Here is a 22287-nt window from a genome sequence, read left to right as displayed (position 1 = left end):
AAACTTCCCCGCTATGCATTTTAATGTTGCTTGTTTGGTTAGCTCAGACCTGTATAATACGTGTCCACTGTCCCAAATTTCCACAGACACTCCCAGGTTTTGAAGAGTTGTCGCTGGAATTTTGTGTCCTGTCAATGTCCCTGGCCAATTACACAGTACGACAGCTCTTGGACTGTGTGCCAAATACAATTCACAGTAATTGTTCTTATTTGTGGTGCTGTATAATGTAATATTCATTGACGTGGTCCACTGTGTTTAAATGGAGACGTGATGCAGCCCCATATGGAGACAAGCACCCTTATCCCTGCTCTTTCGCAGAACAGACACCCACAACACACACAAGACGGCCCCCTCCCCAGGATGCCGGATCCTTCCTCTGGCCAGGACCCTCCTCTCGGGTGTCACATGGTAGGAGGGGCTCCAGCTCTCCACCCTCTCCGCTCCCATCGGCCGCACTCCGGACCGGGCATGGGGCGAGCAGAGATGGGCTTCACCGGGTAACTGCACCCCGCAGGGGGGCTTCACATACTCCCGATTTAGGTCCTAGACTATCCACTTGTCCCATAGAAACCTATTATTCCATTGGACGCGTTAGATAGCCGCACACGTCTCGCCCTGCAGGAATCCTTCCACTACAACCAACCCCACAGAGACCACTAAACTCCCACTATAGACACATCCCGTAACTCCTAGACCGCACACATTAGACACTATAGGAACAGCACACGATCTTAAAGTCTCTCCTAAATCATCCCAGACACTCATCTTACAGCAGGGAACCCACAAGCTGTGCTATAATGCAAATATTACACAGATAAACCATATTATTAGTCGTACAAACTACATAAGCAAAGCATTTTGCTTTCATGCTGATGATTAGTTCTCTATTCACTTCTTTACACTTTAACTTATTGACTAAACAATCTGCCAGTACCCCACAAAACTAATCTCCACACCTTGCCACTACATTTGCTAATCTCTGTTATTTATATTTAACCTTTATTTCTCTTCTCATACAATTGTGTCGTATAGCAGCAGCTCTGTCATATTCCATAACATCCCTCAGGGCTGCTGTATTTCATTCCATCCTGTTAGATCCCACATAACCTGTCTGTCCTGTTTCTATAACCCTGGCAGGCCAAACAAGAAGGGTAAAAGTGCTGATACAACTATGACCTCTGTAACCACCTGCTCACTCTTTTAACATTAAAAAGAAGCCATAACTTTTCCCACTTTTGGTAATTCTAAAAAATCACCTTTACTACTGTAAGACGCTTGTGACAGTTGGTGTTTAAAGTTAATATATTTCCCCAGCAATTCACCTTAAAATTCACTTTTATTACATTTTAAATTGAATGAATTGTTGCATTACAAAGATCCTGACATACAACAATTTACATTGTCTATTTTAGGTTTTTTTTACACTCAAAAAATGGACTTGTAAAGAAAATGATATAATTGGCTAAAATTACAGTACCCTTTAATATTTACATTCAAGGGCTTATATTCTGAGCGCTCATTTTATAAGTTTTATTGATTTTGGTGCTGTTATGGCCATGGTGTCTGGGGGCTGGGGAGACCCCAACGGTGAAACTAATGGGATGGGGAAGGGTTACCCCAGAAACTCAGAGGAAGATGAGGCTTCACCTCCTGGAGGCATGAGTGACCCGGAGCAGGGTGATGAGGAACGGCCTGGAATTCAGGTGGATTGCGTAGTGTGCGGTGATAAGTCCAGTGGCAAGCATTATGGGGTGTTTACCTGTGAAGGATGCAAAAGTTTCTTTAAAAGGAGTATACGTAGAAACCTCAGTTACACCTGCAGGTATGTACCACTGTCCTATGTATTTGAAGGCTATGTTGTATAAATTTAAGTGAAATCGTATCTATGAAAATATCTTTGTGTGCTTAACAAACAGTAATAACAATATTGGGTATTACAGACCGACAGAGAGATAAGAGAGATAAGAGGGCCCTGCTCGTAAGCTAACAATCTATAGGACAAAGGAGTTTGATACATGAGGTTAAGTGCTATATATTGCACAGTGGTCCAGCCAGATTGCAAAGTTATGTTACCTGGCTGTCGGTGATCTGTTGTTGATAACGAACTGGTGCAACAGGGGCAGCAATTATCAATAAGATGTCCGTGTATGTGTGTAATATATATACATATATATATATTTATTAGTGTGTAGAAAGTGACTTCCAGCACCTCTGCAAAACCATCTGAAATATCTAGATTTATTGACCTCTGCATGAACACTACTGTAATTACATTTCTCTTCCACAACATTTTCAGCACAAAACTAAGGACATGTTCTATTGACTCTAATGTAGAATTAGTGTGTATGGTATGTAGGATCACATAACGCCTAAGAAATGTGAAGGTACTTAATACCATTTCACCTTCAACACAACATGTATTCTCTGCTCTTATGCATAACAATGTGTGAATTCCATCATATATCACCCTATTTAAAACAACACTCTATGATACCAGTCATGGCCTGTATTTTAAGCTGGCCTGTATTTTAAGCTGGTGTTATAAAGAGGGAGAAGTATTTATGGTCAGCAAACCTTTTGATGCTTTTTAACATACAATAATGTACAGTAGTGTGTGTACTCAATTAAAAATATGAGTCCTAACTAAGTTTTATATTTTGTGCCTGGTAATGTAGTATCACTTGCGATCATATTACCATATGTTATCATATTGTAATAAGTTCATAAGGTCCTCCACTCAAACACTGTGTTTGTATTCTTGAAGTTCTACATATTTTTGTGTTTGTAGTTCCATACAGACATTGCTCATGTTTATAAAATGTTCTCATTTTACAGAAAATGTATTCTGTTGCAAAGTTTGAATATTGTATTTGTCCTCTAGTTTCACACTGGAGTCAGAAGATAGACAGATATGCAGTAAAATCTCTAGAAGCCATGTGCAATGGAACTTAGAATCCTATACATTGGCTCCATTCTTAGTAATCTTTTCATCACAAGGACCCTTGCCAACTGGCATTGCATTAAATGCCAGAGACACCACATGTCAAGTGTGATTGTGCTTGTCATGTGGTGGTTAACAAACACTAGAGGTGTAATGTTAAAAGCAATAAATAAATAAAAAAGTATTTTGATGCCATTGGGTAGTGGACTATGGAGATATCATTTTGTAAGTAAATAAAATGGAGAACATCCTCATTTAGCTATTTTTCAGGTAATTAGCATGGATGACAATTTTCTATAAAATATTACTATTAAATTTATCTCTCTGAAAAATGTCTATTCTCTGATGAATCTGGGGCCTGCCAGGGAACATTTTTTTCTAGTTATGAGCCTCTAGTGTGAATATTGAAGATGGTTATTTGGAAAAGATGTAGCTACAGCCCCCAAGCACGCCCGCTCCCCCAGACCCCCCCCCCCCCCTCCCTTGCTTTGGCCAAGCAACCATTTTTTTTTTGCCTAACAGTATCTATTTCCTCTCTCGGTGCTCTAAAATAGTATATACATTTATATATACATATTAAAATAGTGTAGAATGTTTCATTGAACAAAAATGCAACTCTACAGAAAGGGTGCCTCCAGAATCCAACACTTATCTGTGTAATCTCCGTGCAGGCCTGGCCCCAGTTAAGAGAAACATTATTACTCTTGACCTTTGCATTGTGTTTATTTAAGATGTAGCCCCACCCTTCTTTTCCTCTACAGTTTTATTTACCTAAACTCACATGGAAGACTGAATTAACTCTTATGAGCAATGTCACAGGGCTTTTAGTTGTATAAGGTTTTTAAATTATCTTAAAGCAAACATGTTTCAGTGTGTACGTCTGTTTTCAGTTGGCTACTAAAACATGGAAGCGTGTTGAATGCACCCTAAGCAACCTATGCTACTCCTTTGTTGTTGAACAGCAAGTCCCAGCATGCTCTTTGAGGCAGCAATTGATACAACACGTAAACACTCGTAACCGTGTCACTGGCATCAGGCAGGGAGTAGGAGAGGAATATTTAGGTTACATACATATGACTTTTTTCCGTTTGGGACATTCACTGGGCATGTTCATGTTGTCAAAACACTGTAAAATGCACCATGACTCTGATAGTCTTTGAAAGAATGTAAGCTGAATGAACTGGTACGCACACATTCTAACTAATGATTGCTTCGCTTTGTATCGGTACCGACGTTGCGCTCAGAAGACACTTTTGAAAACAAAAACCAATTGATTCTTTACAAATGCTCGTTTAGTGGCTGCTAACTACTTGAAGAACTAAAATAGGACTATAATATCACCAATGTGGGTGTATGCTGTGTCTTTTATGTTTAATATGCAATCTTGATAATATCATTTATGTGAAGATTTAATACCAAAAAAATACATTAACTTGCTATAGTGCTCCAGAGTAAAGGGGAAATGGCATTACCAAGAGGTATTTAAATTAATTATTTATTTAGTAAGTATTATGAAGTATTCAAAATATTAGTTTCCATGAATTTTTTTCTCTGTGTAATTCCCATCAAAACATTAAATTAAGCAATTACATAGCTCACAATAGAATAAGGCATGTATTATGGGCAGCACAGTGGCCTAGTGGTTAGCACTTCTGCCTCACATCACTGGGGTCATGAGTTCGATTCTCAACCATGGCCTTATCTGTGTGGAGTTTGCATGTTCTCCCTGTGTTTGCGTGGGTTTCCTCCCACACTCCAAAAACATACTGTTAGGTTAATTGGCTGCTATCAAAATTGACCCTAGTCTGTGTGTGTCTGTGTGTGTGTGTGTGTGTCTGTGTGTGTTAGGGAATTTAGACTGTAAGCTCCAATGGGGCAGGGACTGATGTGAGTGAGTTCTCTGTACAGCGCTGCGGAATTAGTGGCGCTATATAAATAAATGGTGATGATGATATAATAGTCCTGAGAATACTTTACAAATAAGCTACTGTAGCTGAGGTCTGCTGACCAGGATAGTTATGTTCTGCACCTTAAACAAAAAGAACAGGGGGAAATACCTTTTTGAATATCATTAAAGGGATGTTCATCTGCTCTATGGAGAAAATATTGAATGAGTGTGAATTCAGAAGGTGTTACATGGGTGCAGTTCTATTCCTGTGCACTAAATTAGTAGCAGGGTGTGCTGGGAATGGCGCAGTGTGAAATTGGGACATTTTCATGCAAGTGATTCTTATGAAATTTTAATAAGCAACAATGTAATTTATTTATCGCTCAACAGCTGTGAGGGATCAGAATTTTGAATATGAATGTGTGTATTAGTACACATGTATGTATCTGTATTTAGCGCTTTATGTTTTTAGCTTGGTGTTTGTATAACATTGATTATATTATATTTTCATTATTAGATAGGGTAGTGTATGTCAATGAGGAAGTATATATTCTGATTGCAAATCTATTCATACTCTTCATTTACCTTGCATTATGTCTATCTACAGGTCAAATCGTGACTGTCAGATTGACCAGCATCACCGCAACCAATGTCAGTACTGCCGACTAAAGAAATGCTTCCGTGTGGGCATGAGGAAGGAAGGTACTGTACATGCAACCTTCAGACAAGGTCATTTATGCCATATTTTACTCATCGTACTGTGCTCAGACTTGCTTATTCTTTCCATTGTACACTATACCGTTGTTTCTAACTAAAACCTGTGTATCTCCTTACTTTAAAATAAAAAGGATAGTCCGTTAATCTATATAAGAGCACTGCCTGCAATATTGTGCCTTTAGATGGACACACAACTATTTTGCAGCTTCTAATATCACATTTTATTTGTTTAGGTTTAGGTCTAGGTTGTATTTGATCACACTGGATTGTGCATCATATCTTACTAAACCAAGTAGAAGAATTGGAGAGATTTCTGAATTACACTTCGTAGGAACAATATGCAAATATGCCACTTCAAAAACAGAACAGACTTCTGAGCAATGCAATTTACATGGCAGTCCTATAACACTATCCCAAACCCTCTGAATGTTTAGAGCATGGTGCATGTTCTGTGACATACAAGCCAATGTAATGCTCTAAAAGGTCCATTAGGTGAGGCATTGATTTGCAGAGTGTAATGTAAATGGCATTGCCCAGAAGTAAGATAAACTACAAGGCCAAAACTATGTGGACACCCCTTCATAAAATCAAGCATACATTCATGCAATCTCCATAGTCAAACATTAGCAGTAGAATGGTTGTACTGAAGAGCTCAGTGTTTTTTAACGTGGCGCTGTTGTAGAATGCCACCTTTGCAATAAGTCAGTTTGTCAAATTTCTGGCCTGCTATAGCTGTAAGTACTGTTACTTTGAAGTAGAAACGTGAAACGTCTAGGAGCACCACCAACTCAACCAAGAAGCAATAAGCTACACAAGCTCACAGAGAGCGTCTACCGATTGCTACAGCATGTAGCACGTATAAATTGCCTGCCCTTGTTTGCAAACTCACTATCGATTTCCAAACTGGCACTGAAAACAACGTCAACACAAAACTGTTCATTGGAAGCTTCATAGATTTGGTTTCCTTGGCCGAGCAGCTACACAAAAGCTTCAGATCACCATGCACAATGCCAAACATTGACTGAAGCAGTGGAAACGTGTTCTCTGGAGGGACAAATCATGCTTCACTCTCTGGCACTCTTGACGGATGAATCTGGGTTTGGCAAATGGCAAAAGATCGCTTCCTACCCAAATGTGTATTGTCAAATGTAAAGCTTGGTGGAGGAGGAATAATGGTCTAGTGCTGTGTTTTGTGGTTTGTCCCAGGCCCTATAATTTCAGTAAAGGGAAATTTCAATGCTACAGCATACAGAGACATTGTAAAGAATTATTTTGTTTCCAACTTTGTGGCAACAGATTGGGGAAGGCCCTTTCCTGTTTCACATGACAATACTCCCATGCACAAAGCAAGGTCCATCCAAAAATGGAATCCCGAGTTTGGTATGGATTGATTTGACTGACCTGCATAGCATCTTGACTTGAACCCATCAAATGTATTTGGGAAGAATTGGAAAATCTTACCGCCCAACATCAGTGCCTGGCATCACTAGTGCTCTTGTGCCTGAATGGATGGTAATACCCATGAAATGTTCAGCAAGCATATACACTATATGAACAAAAGGATTTGGCCACACCTGTTATTTATTGAATTGAGGGTGTTTCAATCAGACCCGTTGCCAGAGGTGTATAAAATCAAGCACCTAGCCATGCAGTCTGCATTTGCAAACATTTGTGATACAAAATGGGTCGTTCTGAAGAGCTCAGTGACTTCAAGCGTAGTACTATGGTAGGATACTACCTTTGCAATGTTCGTGCAATATTCAGCAGACATAAAATTTCACGGTCAACTGTAAGTGATATTATAACTGAGTGGAAGCGTTTAGGAACAACAGCAACTTGGCCACGAGCGGAAGACCATGTAAAATCACAGAGCAGGGTCAACGACTGCTAAGGCGAACGGTGTTTAAAAGTCGCCAATGCTCTGCTGATTCCATAGCTGAAGAGTTCCGAACTTCCACTGGCATTAATGTAAGCACAAAAACTGTGCGGCAGGAGCTTAATGGAATGGGTTTCCATGGCCCAGCAGCTGCATAGGAGCCACACATCAATAAGACCAATGACAAGCGTCGGGTGAAGTGGTGTAAAGCACACACTGACACTGGACTGTGGAGCAGTGAAAATGTGTTATATGGAGTGATGAATCGCGCTTCTCTGTTTGGCAGTCAGATGGGTGGGTCTGGGTTTGGCAGATGCCTGGAGAATGTTGCCTGTTTGACTGCATTATGCGAATTGTTGAGTTTCGTGAAGGAGGGATAATGGTATGGGGCTGTCTTTCAGGGTTTGGGTTAGGCCCCTTATCTCCAGTGAAGGGAAATCTTAATGCTTCAGAATACCAAGTCATTTTGAACAGTGCTATGCTTTCAACTTTGTGGCCCTTTTCTATTCCAACATGACTGTGCCCCAGTGCACAAAGCACGGACTACAAATACATGGTTTGATGAGTTTGGTGTGGAAGAACTTGACAGGCCCGCACAGACCCCTGACTTTAACCCCATTGAAAACCTTTGGGATGAAATGAAACGGAGATTGCGAATCAGGCCTTCTTATCCAACATCAGTGTTTGACCTCATAAATGCACTACAGAATGAATGGGTACAAATTCACACAGAAACACTCCAACATCTTGTGGAAAGCCTTCCAAGAAGGGTGGAAGCTGTTATTGCTGCAAAAGGGGGGCCAACTCCATATTAAAGTATATGTATTTGAATAAAATGTCATTATAGTCCCTGATGGTGTAATGGTCAAGCGTCCCAATACTTTTGTCCATATAGTGTATATATGTGATGTTCAGGTGTCCACATTGTTTTGGCCTTGTAGTGTACATTCAAAGTGATTTAAGTAACCTTTTTCCAGTCTCGACGTCTCATTTAAGACACAATAGCAACTAGGCTTTACAATTGTTTTGTTTTAATGTTAAATAAGCAATATTGTTTTAATTATTACATAGGCATCCTTCAAGTTTGGTGTCTGATATCTTGATTTCCAGTCACAAATTCAGGAAGCTGAGAAATTGTTAATTATCCTATCCAATTCCTCCCACAAAGCACACCATCACAAATACTATCTCTCTACTTTTTGTAAAACAAAAAATAAATTCAGTAATAGCTCTTTCTGTTCTTAGTCAATGGAGTACCCTGCCAATGTCTCCTCAGTTGCAACAAGTCTCTCATTGCAAGTAACTGTGTGTTTATTATCCCTTGCATGATTATATGTACCTGTTAACCTACATCTTTTACCTTCTATGTTAGTTTTGTTGTTTTCAGGTTAAAGATAGCAGCTATGATAATCTATGAATGTAGATAAACCGCCAGGGACATGGTGCATGAGTACAGGGCAGGTGACGTCCAGGAACAACACCTTATCATGTGACCACATGACCTTCTGGTAGATAAAGGTCAGAGCTGTGAATCACATGTGAATACTGTGCATAAGCTTCCAACTTTGGCAGTGAAGTAGAGGACAACAAAGCATTTATGTGAGCTGAGTAAAGGGGTTTGCAGAGAGCTTTAAAAGAGCAACTGATTGGGCTCTAAAATCATTTTAATTTGAAGGTGATGGGTTTAAGATCTATAGCAACTAGTTCTGTCCTTCCTATTGTTTCCTCTTTCATACTTCAAACATGTAATTCCTTTTGGGTCTCCCTTTGTCATATAACCTGGTTTCAGTTATGTCCCATCCTGACCCTTCTCCCCTGTGTATCTCTATCTTTCAGCCTTCCTCCTCTCCTCTCCTTTCCCCCCCCCCAGTCACTCTCCCCTTCTTTTCTGTTACTCTTCACTCTGCCCTTCTTTTGATGAGCTTAGAGCTCTGTGCCCTTTCCCTGCTTCAGTGAATCCTAAGCGCTCATTCAGGCATTAGAAAGTAAATAAAAGCTCTTTCTTTCCCCCTCTCCTCCCTCATTCTGCTGCCACTTCCTCAGTTCAGCACATTCCTCGCAGGGCTCAGCAAACATGGAGTGAACCAAGTACAGAGTTGGGGGGAGATACCAAAGACCTGAATGTACATAAGAGATACAGGGAACAGTGTTGCCTACAGAGGCAGGGGAAATGATGTGATCCTAGTACCCGTGAGGGATGTGTGGTAGATCAGCTCTTTCTAAAATGAGATATGAGACACCAATATTGCTGACATTAACCACATCCCTATGCAGAATATGATCTCTTCACTGTGCCTAGAGCAGAGATAGCCGTAATACATTTGCATGTTGTGGAGAGATACAACAGTATTTAAAATAATTGGGTAAATAGCGATACCAACACTGTTTGGTTATAGAGAGAAGGGATTGTATCAGATGGTAGCACTATTAAATGCATATATTTATTTGTATAGCTAAGCATAGAGAAAAATAAGTTAGGGAGTTCAGCACACTAGTCCGAGTATGGCCTGCCAGGCTGTTAGCTGTATGTATGTATTCCTATATTATTTTGTACAGAAACCAGTGCTGTTGTGTTTCTGTGCAGAGAATAGGGAGTGAGCAGGGTATGTATGTATCCAGAGGCAGTAGAGATATAGGCACAGCTTTTATCTATACAGGAATGGTGATTTGTACTATACCACTGTATTTGTGCAGGAAAGAGGTAGGGATCAGTACTGTGTATCTCTGCAGAGAAAGGTAGTGGGTGGTAAATATTGTGTGCATGTGTTCATAGAGTCCAAGAGGTCCTGGCTGCTTTTATCTGCTCAAAAGAGTGGGTAGAAAGGGTCAGCACTGTTTGTATTTGTGCAGAGAGGAGGGGGAAGATCAGCACAGCTCATGTGTGTGTGCAGAGGGGAGGGGTCAGTATTGCTTAACTCTGAATGGAAGGAAGACTACACTTTTTGTATTTATAGGAGAGGGGTGAAGCTCCGAGAGATCAGCACTAATTGTTTCTGTTCAAGAGATGAGTTCCATTTCTGTATGCAGAGGAGGCATTATGGCTTGTATACAGCAGAGAATATGGGGGAAGCACAGCTTCTGTCTCCATAGAGAGGAATGAGACACATCAGCACTGTTTCTATCCGCACAAAGACAAGGGGGTGGAAGGTCAACTCTGTAAACAGAAAATTAGAGGGGGTTAAAGGCCACAGCTGCCTCTTGTGAGGATTGTCCTCTGCTTTCTAAAAGTCTACTTTATTAAAATATTCTATTGCACAAAGTGAACAAAATACTCATTTACTAAAGATCAACCAACAAATAAATAGGCTTTGGACTGTATCTGAAAGGTAAATCATCCTAGTGGAAAGTGTATTTAATGCTCAGTTCTGGCAAATTTCTTCAAAAGGTAGAAGCTAGGACTGGACATTAGGAGCTAGTAATATTGTAACATAAAATGTGGCAATGCAAAATATATTATTGCATTTTAATTATCCTTACCTATATCCAGTATTCACAACATCAGTGTTGTGCCCCTTTGCACCATGGCACACGCGTGTGACCCCTCCCCGCACATAATATAAAATAAGTTTCTACAAAGAAACAGTAATACATTTGCATGTTTTGTTGGCTTTACATTGAATGTAGACGTGTGTCTCCGAGTGCTTTACCTGGCAGCTCTGCATGCTGGGAGCTAGCTGTAATGGTTCTCCGATAGATGAAATAAAGGGAGGCATATTTTTTGTCGCCATAGTGACCTGGCAGCCGGGAGTTAACCAGCCCTGGTAACGCTTCTAGGTATTGTAGAAGAGTCCGTATGATGGCTGTTTCTTTCATTTCACCAGAAGTTAATGATGCATTTTCCATCTCAATGCATTTTTCTAATTTTTACAAATTATATATATATATATATATATATATATATATATATATATATGTATATATATATAACATTTGTAACTTATTGAAAGTTTATTAATGGAGGTAAGGATAACAATTCTTTTAATCCATTTATTAGTTGTCCCCTGCCCTTGATTTGGGCTCTGATAGACTAGACAAGAGAGAAAACAGATAAAACTATACTGTTTACCAGCCTCGTCTCCTATCATTTGCCTACTTGAAGAGAGGTGTAGTTGGTAGTTCTTTCCCTAGATAGTCCATATCTGATGGCTAGTAAAATAAAATATCTTGACAATTACTTAAAAAGCTAAATAAAATGAAACCTAATTTAAAGACACTTATTATTTTTTCTCAGTTGTAAATTTCAGAGATTAATGTATGTTATGCCTATCGCAAATCGCAAAACTGTGCATATCTTAAACGAAGGTATTGCCAGATCTCTTAGAGAGCCATTATTGTGGTCCCTGACCATAATCCTCTTATCTCCAACAAAGCCATCCTCTCAATTTTAATAATTTGTGATAATCCTCTCACAATACAACAGGTTACGCCTGTGGCCTAATAATCGTGGGCTGTTTGATGTCATTGGTGTGTGGCATGACATTAGTGGGGCGTGCTTATGCTCAAACAGACACAACATGAAAAATAGCGGGTAACGAGGAGACAGATACAATCCAGCTTCATCATGGCTTGTACAGATATACAACATAAAGCTATATCTCTAGCATACGCATTCCTTGTATTAGGCGCAATTAAGCAAATACAAACTTTAGGGTCCATGTAAATCTCTTATTTAAAGTTGTTAAGCATACTCAAACATATTTGAGATGTAAACACAAATCGCAGTGAGTCACTGTGTGTTGCTGCACATGACCTTTAGTGCTGGTGTAATACAGTTCATGCTTTGCTTTATAACTTGGCTTACTTCATACTTTGTTGTTTTTTAGCTGTCCAGCGAGGAAGGATCCCTCCTGCTCACTCCAGTGCAAGCCCCACTACCGCACCAGGAAGTGGCGAGTATTTTAATGGACAGCCAGTTTCTGAACTTATCTCCCAACTCCTCCGGGCAGAACCTTACCCAGCATCACGTTATGGATCGCAGTATGCTCAGCAGGGCAGTGTTATGGGCATTGATAACATCTGTGAGTTGGCTGCCAGGCTCCTTTTCAGCACTGTGGAATGGTCCAGAAACATACCCTACTTCCCAGAGCTTGCTATGGCAGACCAAGTTTCCCTGCTTCGTCTGAGTTGGAGTGAACTGTTTGTACTAAATGCAGCCCAATCAGCCCTCCCACTGCACATGGCTCCGTTATTGGCTGCTGCTGGCTTCCATGCCTCCCCTATGTCTGCTGAGAGGGTGGTCTCCTTCATGGACCAGATACGGGTGTTCCAGGATCAAGTGGAGAAGCTTAATCGTCTTCAGGTGGACTCAGCGGAGTATGCCTGTCTGAAAGCAATTGCACTCTTTACTTCAGGTAATGTTGGAGTTTTTATTTTAATTGGAAGGATTGTAATCCATATTAAAGTTAATGTTTTCCTCCTTGTTTTACTTTTTTGGCCTTTTATTTTGTCTTGCAGATTATTTAGAGCTGTAGTGGTGCCAATATAATTTATCGTAATACTTTTTGTTGTGATTCTTATTAAACTTTTTATAGCCTTATGTTCTAAATCTGTGTTTTGTATCCCCTCAGATGCCAGAAACCTCACTGACCCAGCCCACGTAGAGAGCTTACAGGAGAAAGCCCAAGTGGCACTCACCGAGTATGTCCGTGCTCAGTACCCCTCTCAGCCCCAACGTTTTGGACGACTTCTCTTGCGGCTGCCTGCTCTCAGAGCTGTGCCTGCATCCCTCATCTCCCAGCTCTTCTTTATGAGGCTTGTGGGCAAAACTCCCATAGAGACACTTATTCGGGACATGCTCCTTTCTGGGAGCAGTTTCAATTGGCCCTATTCAACTGGTCAGTAGCAGCAGCTGTAATGAGGTTGGTTCCTAATCTAGCTGCGTTATGTACACTACATAGGGACAGCTTACTGTACCTTTCTGAGTGTATGCTCCTTTCCCCTGCTGCAAAATACTAAGGCACTTCCAAAATTAATGGAGAAATGGTTTTACAGTTTCCCCAGGATGGTTTTGTTGTCCATAAAACAAATAGGATATTGGTTACTGTCAGGTGTTGGTAACTATTTTGAAAGGCAGTCTCTTATATTCCTGGGCTTGTAGCTAATAATGAAAGCACTAAATAGGCTTCTAGCAGTTATAGTGACACTCTAGAACACATCCTTATCACTGTTCCAATGAAGGCCCTAGGAGAGTCACTTAATTTTGACTACATAGCGTAGTCTACATCCTCTCTACCTCCTGAATGTCCACATTTAATGTCCTAGAAGAAAGCTGCTCCAAGGATGGAAAGGAAATGCTGTTTTCTTTGGTCTACTTAATATTTTAAATGGAGCTCATTGCAACCTGTCCTATAGCAGAGGCTGTGAACTCTGTATGTCAAGAGTAGGATTCTCTCTACACATAAGTTGGTTGAAAATGTATTTTTCCCTTTAAAGGAATTGGCTGAATCTTTTCATTATGACAGTTTTAATGATTATTTTCTTTTCGTATTTTTTTTCTACGCTCTTACTCCTCTTAATACCCGATTAACAAATCAGCCACAATCATTTGTCCTCTTAAAATAAATCTTTAGGCTGTTAAATGTACCTTACAAATGTTGCCATATGGTTGTCTGCTCCTTCATTTTACTGTGTTTTTATTATTTTACTTTTTAAGAATAATGTAAAGTTAAGTTCTTAATCATATGACTCACGTGGTTTATGGTGCTATACAAAATAATACAATACAGCACGACATCTATTTATGAAGTACCACATATATAAACTGAAAAATATATAATCATTTTGTCCCCTAAGCTGGTTTTGTTCTGTAAGGCTGAAATGGATAGAAGGGGGAGATCCACGTTGGTGGTTGTTTATGTACTTTTGTTTCTCACACCCTCATTTATCGTGGAGAAAAAGGCTTGTTTTGTTTTGTTGATCAGATGACCTAGTGAGAGAGAATACATAGAACAAGCCTGACCTTTAATGAACACAATACAATAACTGAAGCCAAAAGTCACAGCTTGGTTTAAACATTTCAAGTACTTTCTTTTTAAGGGCTCATCTAGGCGAGCACTTTTTTTTTTTTTTTTTTTTTTTTTAAATCGAATTTACTTGTGTTACTTTTCCAAACAAGTGTGTTTGTGAGTGATATATTGCAGGTTAGAGATGCACATGCAAAAAGATGATGAAAGTAAGATGTCGTCATCATTTTTTGGTGTGCTAAGTCTGTGCTGTCCTTAAAAGTGCTTATAAAGCACACGTTCACATAGGCTCTGTGATGTGATTTACAAATCTAAAGTGTATTTTCATGTAACTGGTGCGTTCCAGTGGGAATAATGATTTTTGCCTGATTTTCCATGGTCCTAGATGCTAATTGAAAAATCAATTGCTAATATTTTGAAGAGATAAAAAGATACTAGCTAAAAAAAAAAGTAATCTTAGCAACTCTCTGCCTCAAAGTTAAATATTATTCCTCTTCCAAATGCTCTTAATGGTACTGTGGATGACCACTGTTCATTGTTGTATATACCTTTTAAAAATGTTTATTTCTTTCTGTTTTTTTAATCATGTATATGTATATCTTGAAAATTAAGTCCCAGCTTGTCTATTGCTTCAGTTTTGAATCCCTTGAGTTGGCCCTTTTGGCACCAAAGATCCAGAACACAAGTTGATAAATTGTGTTTGGTTGACTGAACTGAAGAACTACAGTTTGCTCAGACAAGCAAAGAGACTATTGTGGTTTAGCAAAGCCAATGTTCTTTTGTGTGTTTCTACTCTTAATTTTGTATGTATAAACATTCTGCTAATGCCAAAAATGGGTGGAAGGGAATATTGCCAAAGAAGGAATGTCAAAATAAAATAAAAAAATACACCAAAATACACAAGGTGTGAAGTTCACTTGATTTTTCATTTTCTCTTTTGTTGCATTAATATCGGTGGATGATTGTTGGTGTGGTGAGGAGTAAACCACACTTTTAGCTACTTATTCATGGATTGAATGCTGATAGTTAAAACATCTGACAGCTGTGTAAAAAAACAAACAAACAAAAAACTGGATGTAAGGGTTTGGAATGAAAGTGTTCCATTATGAGCTACATTAGCAATCATTGGAACTGTGTTTCTGACTGTACCGTCATACCTATCAACTGAAAGCAATGCTATGCTCTACAGAAGGGGGCACATTTCAGAACAGAAATGTATCATGTTTAACATTATTAGTGCTTTTTATAAGTCATTACCCTTAAGCACAAATTGATTCACTATGAAGTCATCTTGTAACATAGATATGTATGTAAAATCCTCATACCTGAATGTGTACCCTTCAGGATGTAGGAATTTGCCTGTACTCTTATTCTGCCTCACTACAGAAAACGAAAAAAAATGATTATAAATACGAACAGGGATAATCCACTGTGTAGTAGACTTTGTTCATAGCTTCACCTGTGTACACCTACTGTTCACTAGCAGTAACAAATGGAACATAAGTCTCTTGGAGCATAAATGGAACAAAATTCAGTATTATATAAAATGTTCAGTAAAGATGATTTATTCCAAAAGCAAGTAAGTATGGCTTGTTTCCAATCGGTGTACAGAAAATCCAGCCGCATAATGAGCTGATTGCATCGAGCTGGTGTTTTTTCAGCAGAGGAAGCAACAGATAAGGCTTTGGTATACCATATATCCAGTAGCCATACTTTCCTGCTTTATTAGAGTAAATTGTGTCTAAAGCAGAAATCTCACATATACATTTTTTTTTTATTGTTTTAATAGCAATTTAAGTACCTATTAAGCATTTTTTATGTTTTCTTAGCTGTCCTTCTCAAATCATGATCTCTAGTTTTAATTTTTTTTGCTGAAGGGCAGATAAGTATGGCTGTTAGTTACACATGGACTCAGAATCTCAGCACGTCATGTGATTGCAGAAAGCAGGGGATTTTCTAGTGCAGACCCAGCTCAGAGGGACATTCATCATCATTTATTTACATTCCAAAGCCTTCCTACTCCCTACATCATGTGCCATGATTGTAGTCACATGACAGTGTGGAAATTGTGCTGAATTGTAAATAAATAATAGCAGCCTGAAAACGAAAATGGTATTTACCAAGCTGCTTCTTATAACTTGCCAAAGTGACTTATGTTACCAAAGCTGGTTCATCAAGTATTCCAATTTTGCCAATTGTGTATTCCATTTAAAATTATTTCAAGGTTTTCCAAATAAATCTTGAGTCTATTTGGGTATTTGATAAAAAGTTATCTACCATTCCCTCACCTTGTTTTGCAATATAAAATGCTTTTCTGCAGTATAGACATAAAGGATAAATGTCTAGCATCCATGCAGGGCAATTCTGAGTAAATATATTTCTAGGATTGCCTTTGGCAATGCTTACTCCACTATGTCACTTGACATTTTGTCTGCAAAATATTAAGTAAATTTAAACACAAGGTAGGTATTTTAAACGTGTTTTTAATGTTCATTCTTCATCTCCTGTTTGTCTTTCATGTTGCCAGTTTTGAACTAGATGGGGATGATATAACCAATAACCAATCTGACCATGGACACTGCACAGATTGTTTTAAGATAGGAGTGTGCTGACTTTATGGGAGACAGTCATCTGTATACTCGTATGATTATATAAGTGAGGGCAGTACTGCTGGCATGATGTAAGGTGGGAATGCAGAGAATTAGGAAGTCCTATATGTAGAGCTAAAAAGTGTAAGGGACATATTCAATTAGCCACGTTACTCACAAAAGTAACGACGCGTTAAAAGTATTACCGTTATTACGGTAATTCTTACCTGGATTTCTCCCTGAGCTGCTAGCTGAAAGTTGGCGTTAAAGGTACCGTAATAACTGTAATTACGCGCACTATTATTGTAATAGTGCACAATTGAATATGCCCATAAGTATCGGTGCCCTCCCAACAGTACAGAGCTAGATCCTGATGCAGGAAGATCATGGCATCAAATATGCCTCAATAAAAACCAATTTGTATTTCCAGCAAATAGACATCAATCAGTATCCTGTGTTACTTTAAGTCTTGGCCTTGGAGAGAATTGGGCTAAATTTGTTATGCAACCATTTTGTAGATACGTTTTGGTAATCTGGACCACTTTGCCTGTTTATTTTCCCAACTGGCAAACAATGCAAATGTGGAACAATGTAAGCAAGGAAGCCTCACTGAATATTTTATAGATATTTAGCAGGGCAAAGTTGTCTGTGGTGTAGTCAGGGACTCTGTGCCCCATTTGTTAATTCCAAAGAGAGCGTCAAAATTTCTCTTTTACCTATGACTATGGGATTCATTTAGAGTGGTACACAGGCTGGTTTCTAACCAGTTAGCAGCTTAGGCCTTTCTGTTGAGTCTAATTTAGCACTTTTTAGGCTGGTAACATTCCAACATCAATATCAGTAATTTGTTTATGCAAAGCCCACATAAATTCTACCCTGCTTTTTTTTCTGAAGACTTTGAGTTTTCCGGAAATGCCATTAGTCTGCACTGTCACGAAAAAGAAATAAACTACCCTCTTTCATATGAAGATTCCCCTGTGTTTATTGAAACCAGGATGGGGGAGAAGCATATACATTGGCTAGAGTTATTTCTGTGTTGATCCGAGTATACATGTTAAGAGAATGTAACCATTGTCTTTATCTTTATGCTCAGCGGTTAGTTCATAAGAGGACTACCACTCCATTGCATTTGGTTGCGCTGGAGGAGTGGAATACGTTTGGATATCTTCTGGTGGTCAGTGATGGGTGCTTGGGGTCTTTAAAATGGGTTTCCTGGAGAAAGATTGTTGATTTATTTTGTTAAAGGTGTGGAATGTACAGGCTTAACAGACTTGGGGGGTGCTTTTCCCTGGCTCAAGGAGAGAACAGTGGGAGAAGGGTCAGGCACAGTTTCCCATGAGGTAGAGCGGAAGGTGGTGATGAGTGTTTAAGACTTTTGGGGTCCAAACATATGTAAACATACCCTATAATTATGGGGTGTAGGATTGGAGGGAAATGTCAGAGGACTTAGAAGTTGGACGTGTGAGTGGATGAATGTACTTTAGGGAACTTATGCTATGGATGAAGTGAGTATTATGAGTCGAGAATGTTCTCTTGTTCCTGGGGTATTTGACAAACATATTTTACTCAATAATTGAACTTGCGACTTTTGAATGGGGGGGGGGGTGAAAGATGGGTAACAGAGAAATCCAATCGGGGAGTTATTGCGAGAATATGGTGAGTAAGGTGGGGTAGGGGAGGGTCATGGTTCGGGCCATACAATGGGTGGGGCATTCCTATGTTTTTGAGCGGTAGCATTCAAGATGTGTGGTGCTGCGCATGTTATGTGTGGTTGGGATTAATCAAGCGGATGGTGTATTGTTGATGTTATTGGCGAATGAATGATGATAGTAGAACTTATGACTTTATATATAATCACATAGTCAGAAGGATGTTTTCTCGTTTATGAGACTATTTTAGAAGGTGCAGAAATAAGATCCTAGCTATAATCAATAATTATATTCGTAAGGTGTAAACTGGGGTGAAAGGGTGATTTCTCCTAACCCCTCTCCCTCACCCATCTCTGTCAAACAGACAAACAGGGTCAAGTAAGCGGGTGTAATGAACGTTGTATAATTTGCGACTGTCTATATGACTTAATTGTCCAGATGTGGAAGGTGACAAGTCCATCACCCCATCAGGGACTATACAACTGAGAAATGAAGAAGAGAGAGAATGAAAGCAAAGGTGAATGAAAAAAGGGGCCATGAAGTTCTGCAGAGGTACAGCATCAAATCAAAGGATGATGTTCACACTACACCTTGATGTTTTGGTGATGTAGAGGGTTGGAGAGCGCAACCTGGAAGAATGAGGAGATGCAGAGAATGCCTTGAATTGGGCCTTAACTCGTGCAGGTGCGTCGGCATGTCTTTTTCTGCTCTGGGGACCCTGATTAGGACAGTTTTTCAGCCAAGGTTCAGACTTGGCTTCATATCCATATCTATAACGAATCTCTCTTGGGAGGCTTTAGATAGGTCCCTAAGCTTACGTCTTTATGCAGTGGTCACTGGGGATAGCTGCTGAAAGAATTGAAGCTTGATGTTATCATGCAAAATGTGCGGGGAGATGAATATGCTTTGCAGGTAGGGCTCAAGCCTGTCTTGAGTGACCCTCTTTGGTAAGTTTTTTATTCTGATGTTATTCTGTTACTTTTTCATGAGCTTCTCAATCTTGGTTCTAAAATTTTCCACTTCGTAACAGTGTGGTCCAGTTCTTTATTAGAATCCTGTAGAAGTCTCTGGAAACCCTGCCTTGTTCCAAACTAGGTTGTTCGAGCCGCCAGGTAAGTATTCTGATTTTATTGATGTGACAGCTTTTTGTAACTCAAACTTCAAATTATTGTTTAAGGTCGCAGATGAGGTTTTAAAATTGAGCTTGAATTTTCAGACCAAGGAGGAAGGCCTCAGGTGTTTCTAGGCTGAATCTCCATACCTTGAGAATTGGGAGTTATTGTGATTACATAATTTAGGCTTTGTCTGTTTGTGAAAGTCCACCTGCATGGATTTTGCATTATTAAATCCAAGGTGTGCAAGAGCTCTTTTACATGTCTTTGAATACCTGGGCAGTCAGGTATTAAAAGGCACCTCAATATCTGTTATTACAATAAATACTTCCCCACACACTTTTTACCAATTTATTAGTCACCTAACTCCAGAAGGATCTTCCTACTTTTAATACTTTTTGGGGGAAAAAAAATAAAAATAAAATAAACATGATTAATAGTTGCTCTTTGTAGCGTCCTAATGCGAAGGACATCTACTAGTCAATAAGAGCAGCTTCAGGCAGAGCGTAGGAAAGTTGATTTTTGTATCGGTTAGTAATGGTTATATCACGTGCGGTTTTTCTTCAATGAACTTGTAAAATGTTTGTAAATTATTTATTGTTAATTTAAACCCTAAATGACACTTTTACAAACTAGAAAAATGTGAGACAGTACAACTTGGGAACAAATGGGGGGGGGGACGGGACAGTGGCGCACACAGGGGGGGTTTCTGAGTCTTCAGAACCCCCCCCCTGCGCTAAGTGGCCGCTATAGCTTCACTGTCCTATACAGCAGCCGCGGCGCTGTCAAAGAAGCGTAGTGTATACACCGCCGCGGGCGCTTCTTAGACAGCGCCGCGGTTACTGTATAGGACAGCGCTGAAGAAATGGAGCTGCTGCGGGGGGGAAATTTCGCTCAAAAGCTTCCAAAAGCCACCACTGATGTCAGGTGGAACAGGCTGAGCAAACGCACACACAGACTGGGTTCTGTTCCTGCTAGTTGTGGGCATATTGCCCCTTCAGTTTAGCTTACATCTATTCATGTGTTTCCACAGATATTTTCTTGCAAACAAGCCTTGGTAGACTGCACAGTGCTTGATGCCTTCGGCAACCATCTCTTTCTCTGGAAGATTGCATGGTATTAGAATGCCGTGTTCTGTCCTTTAATTACCTCAACTTTGTGTGCAAAGTTGCCTCTATTAGGAAGATATACCAATTGCATGCACCGTTCTTTCGAGTGCTTGGAAATTTCATGGCCCGGTTACTTCAATCTTATTATGGTGAACATGCTCCATGTGCCAGGCTATTTTTGAGAGGTGCTCACAGTACAGGCTTTACTGTTTTTGGACACATTGTGTGGATGGACTCCACATCACCTTTCTGGCCTTCTGTGTTTCAACCACCGCTGCCATCTGCTCGTGAATTGTTGTGCATAGAACACATTCGTTTACCTACACTTTGATCCACTGCTGTGCAGTGGCCCATCACTGCTGGTGTCTGAACCACTCTTGTCTAAAGTGTTAGGGCCATAATCCTCTATACTGCTGTATGGGCTGTAGTCGGAGATACTATTGGGCTGTGTCATGCCCCACTGTCCCTATTTTACTTTGACAAGACAGTCACATCCGTTTCTCCTGTTGAGAGTTTGGTGTAAAAGGGCTGGAAACCTGCAATCTCCTTCTCCTTTAGCACTTAGTCGAATATATATATGTTCCACTGACCTCTAGTGGTGGCGTGCACACATTTTCCCCTCCAAGTCGGACACACGCACAGTTTTGCATAAACACTCTGATAGATGGCAATGATGTTGGATAACTATATTTGATCTACCATCTTTTCTGTTAAACACACAGGGTTTACCCAACTCCTGTCCTGTGTTAAAAAAAACCCAGCAAACACTGTATAAAAGAAGGTATTCGTAACCAATTGAAAGTTGTTTAACAAAACCACTTTCTAATGGGGTGTGTGTTTAATAAATATATATGGTATATCTTAAAATAACAGCAGTTATATGAGCCAATAAACAAACACTATTACTACTAAGATACTACTTTTTCCTGTGCCCAATAGATTAAAGGACACGCAACTGCATTGAGTCCATTGTTTGGCGGCACCACTCTCCCTACTAACTAGCAGTCCTCATCCATAGTAAGTGGTCAGAAAGGTTTTAGTCAGAGAACCAGTTGCTGCAGCAATTATACACTGCCTGATATGCGTAAGCGGTTCCAGATGACAGAAGAACCTTGGTGGTAACACCAATTATCTTGATGGCACAGTAAGCCAATCACATTTATAAACAAGTTTTTGTTTTTAATTCCCGCTGAGATCAAATTTTAGTATATGATGTTGTGCAGATGCTGTAAGACAGAAACTGATCACAGATTATCAGACAGTGTTGGGTTTCTATATAATGTGATTTTTTTTTTTACTTCAGTTTAAGAAGACAGGATGAGATGGTGCTGGGTTTCTATAGAATGACCTTGTGACTAGATTATAAGGACAGTGTTTGATGTTGCACTTGTGGTCACTGTGATACTTTGAAAATAAGAGAAAGTAAATAAATAATATCACATTTT

At 39.6% G+C, this 22287-nt stretch overlaps 1 protein-coding gene across 2 annotated transcripts; it reads left to right on the top strand.

The window, feature by feature from the left end:
* Positions 1 to 408: 408 nt before the first annotated feature.
* Positions 409 to 15305, top strand: NR2F6 (nuclear receptor subfamily 2 group F member 6). 2 transcript variants are annotated; one of them, XM_075206893.1, is made up of 4 exons: positions 409 to 1822; positions 5437 to 5558; positions 12246 to 12773; positions 12990 to 15305. In XM_075206893.1, the coding sequence occupies exons 1-4, from the start codon at positions 1551 to 1553 to the stop codon at positions 13262 to 13264; spliced, it is 1197 nt and encodes a 398-aa protein (XP_075062994.1). In that variant the 5' UTR covers positions 409 to 1550; the 3' UTR covers positions 13265 to 15305. The 2 variants fall into 2 exon arrangements, with proteins under 2 accessions (XP_075062994.1, XP_075063002.1); XM_075206901.1 differs by having other exon boundaries at positions 410 to 1822; positions 5437 to 5531.
* Positions 15306 to 22287: the final 6982 nt, after the last annotated feature.

This window comes from Mixophyes fleayi, chromosome 1 (genome assembly GCF_038048845.1).
Source record: "Mixophyes fleayi isolate aMixFle1 chromosome 1, aMixFle1.hap1, whole genome shotgun sequence".
Taxonomy (NCBI): domain Eukaryota; kingdom Metazoa; phylum Chordata; class Amphibia; order Anura; family Limnodynastidae; genus Mixophyes; species Mixophyes fleayi.
Note: the sequence above shows the minus strand (reverse complement) of the source record. Positions and strands in the feature narration are given on the sequence as shown.

Excerpts from the sequence above, each read along its gene's own strand:
- NR2F6 (XM_075206893.1), top strand. The coding sequence starts at position 1,551 with ATGGCCATGGTGTCTGGGGGCTGGGGAGACCCCAACGGTGAAACTAAT. Across the intron at positions 1,823-5,436 it reads AACCTCAGTTACACCTGCAG|GTCAAATCGTGACTGTCAGA; the intron begins GTATGTACCACT and ends GTCTATCTACAG. Across the intron at positions 5,559-12,245 it reads ACATGCAACCTTCAGACAAG|CTGTCCAGCGAGGAAGGATC; the intron begins GTCATTTATGCC and ends GTTGTTTTTTAG.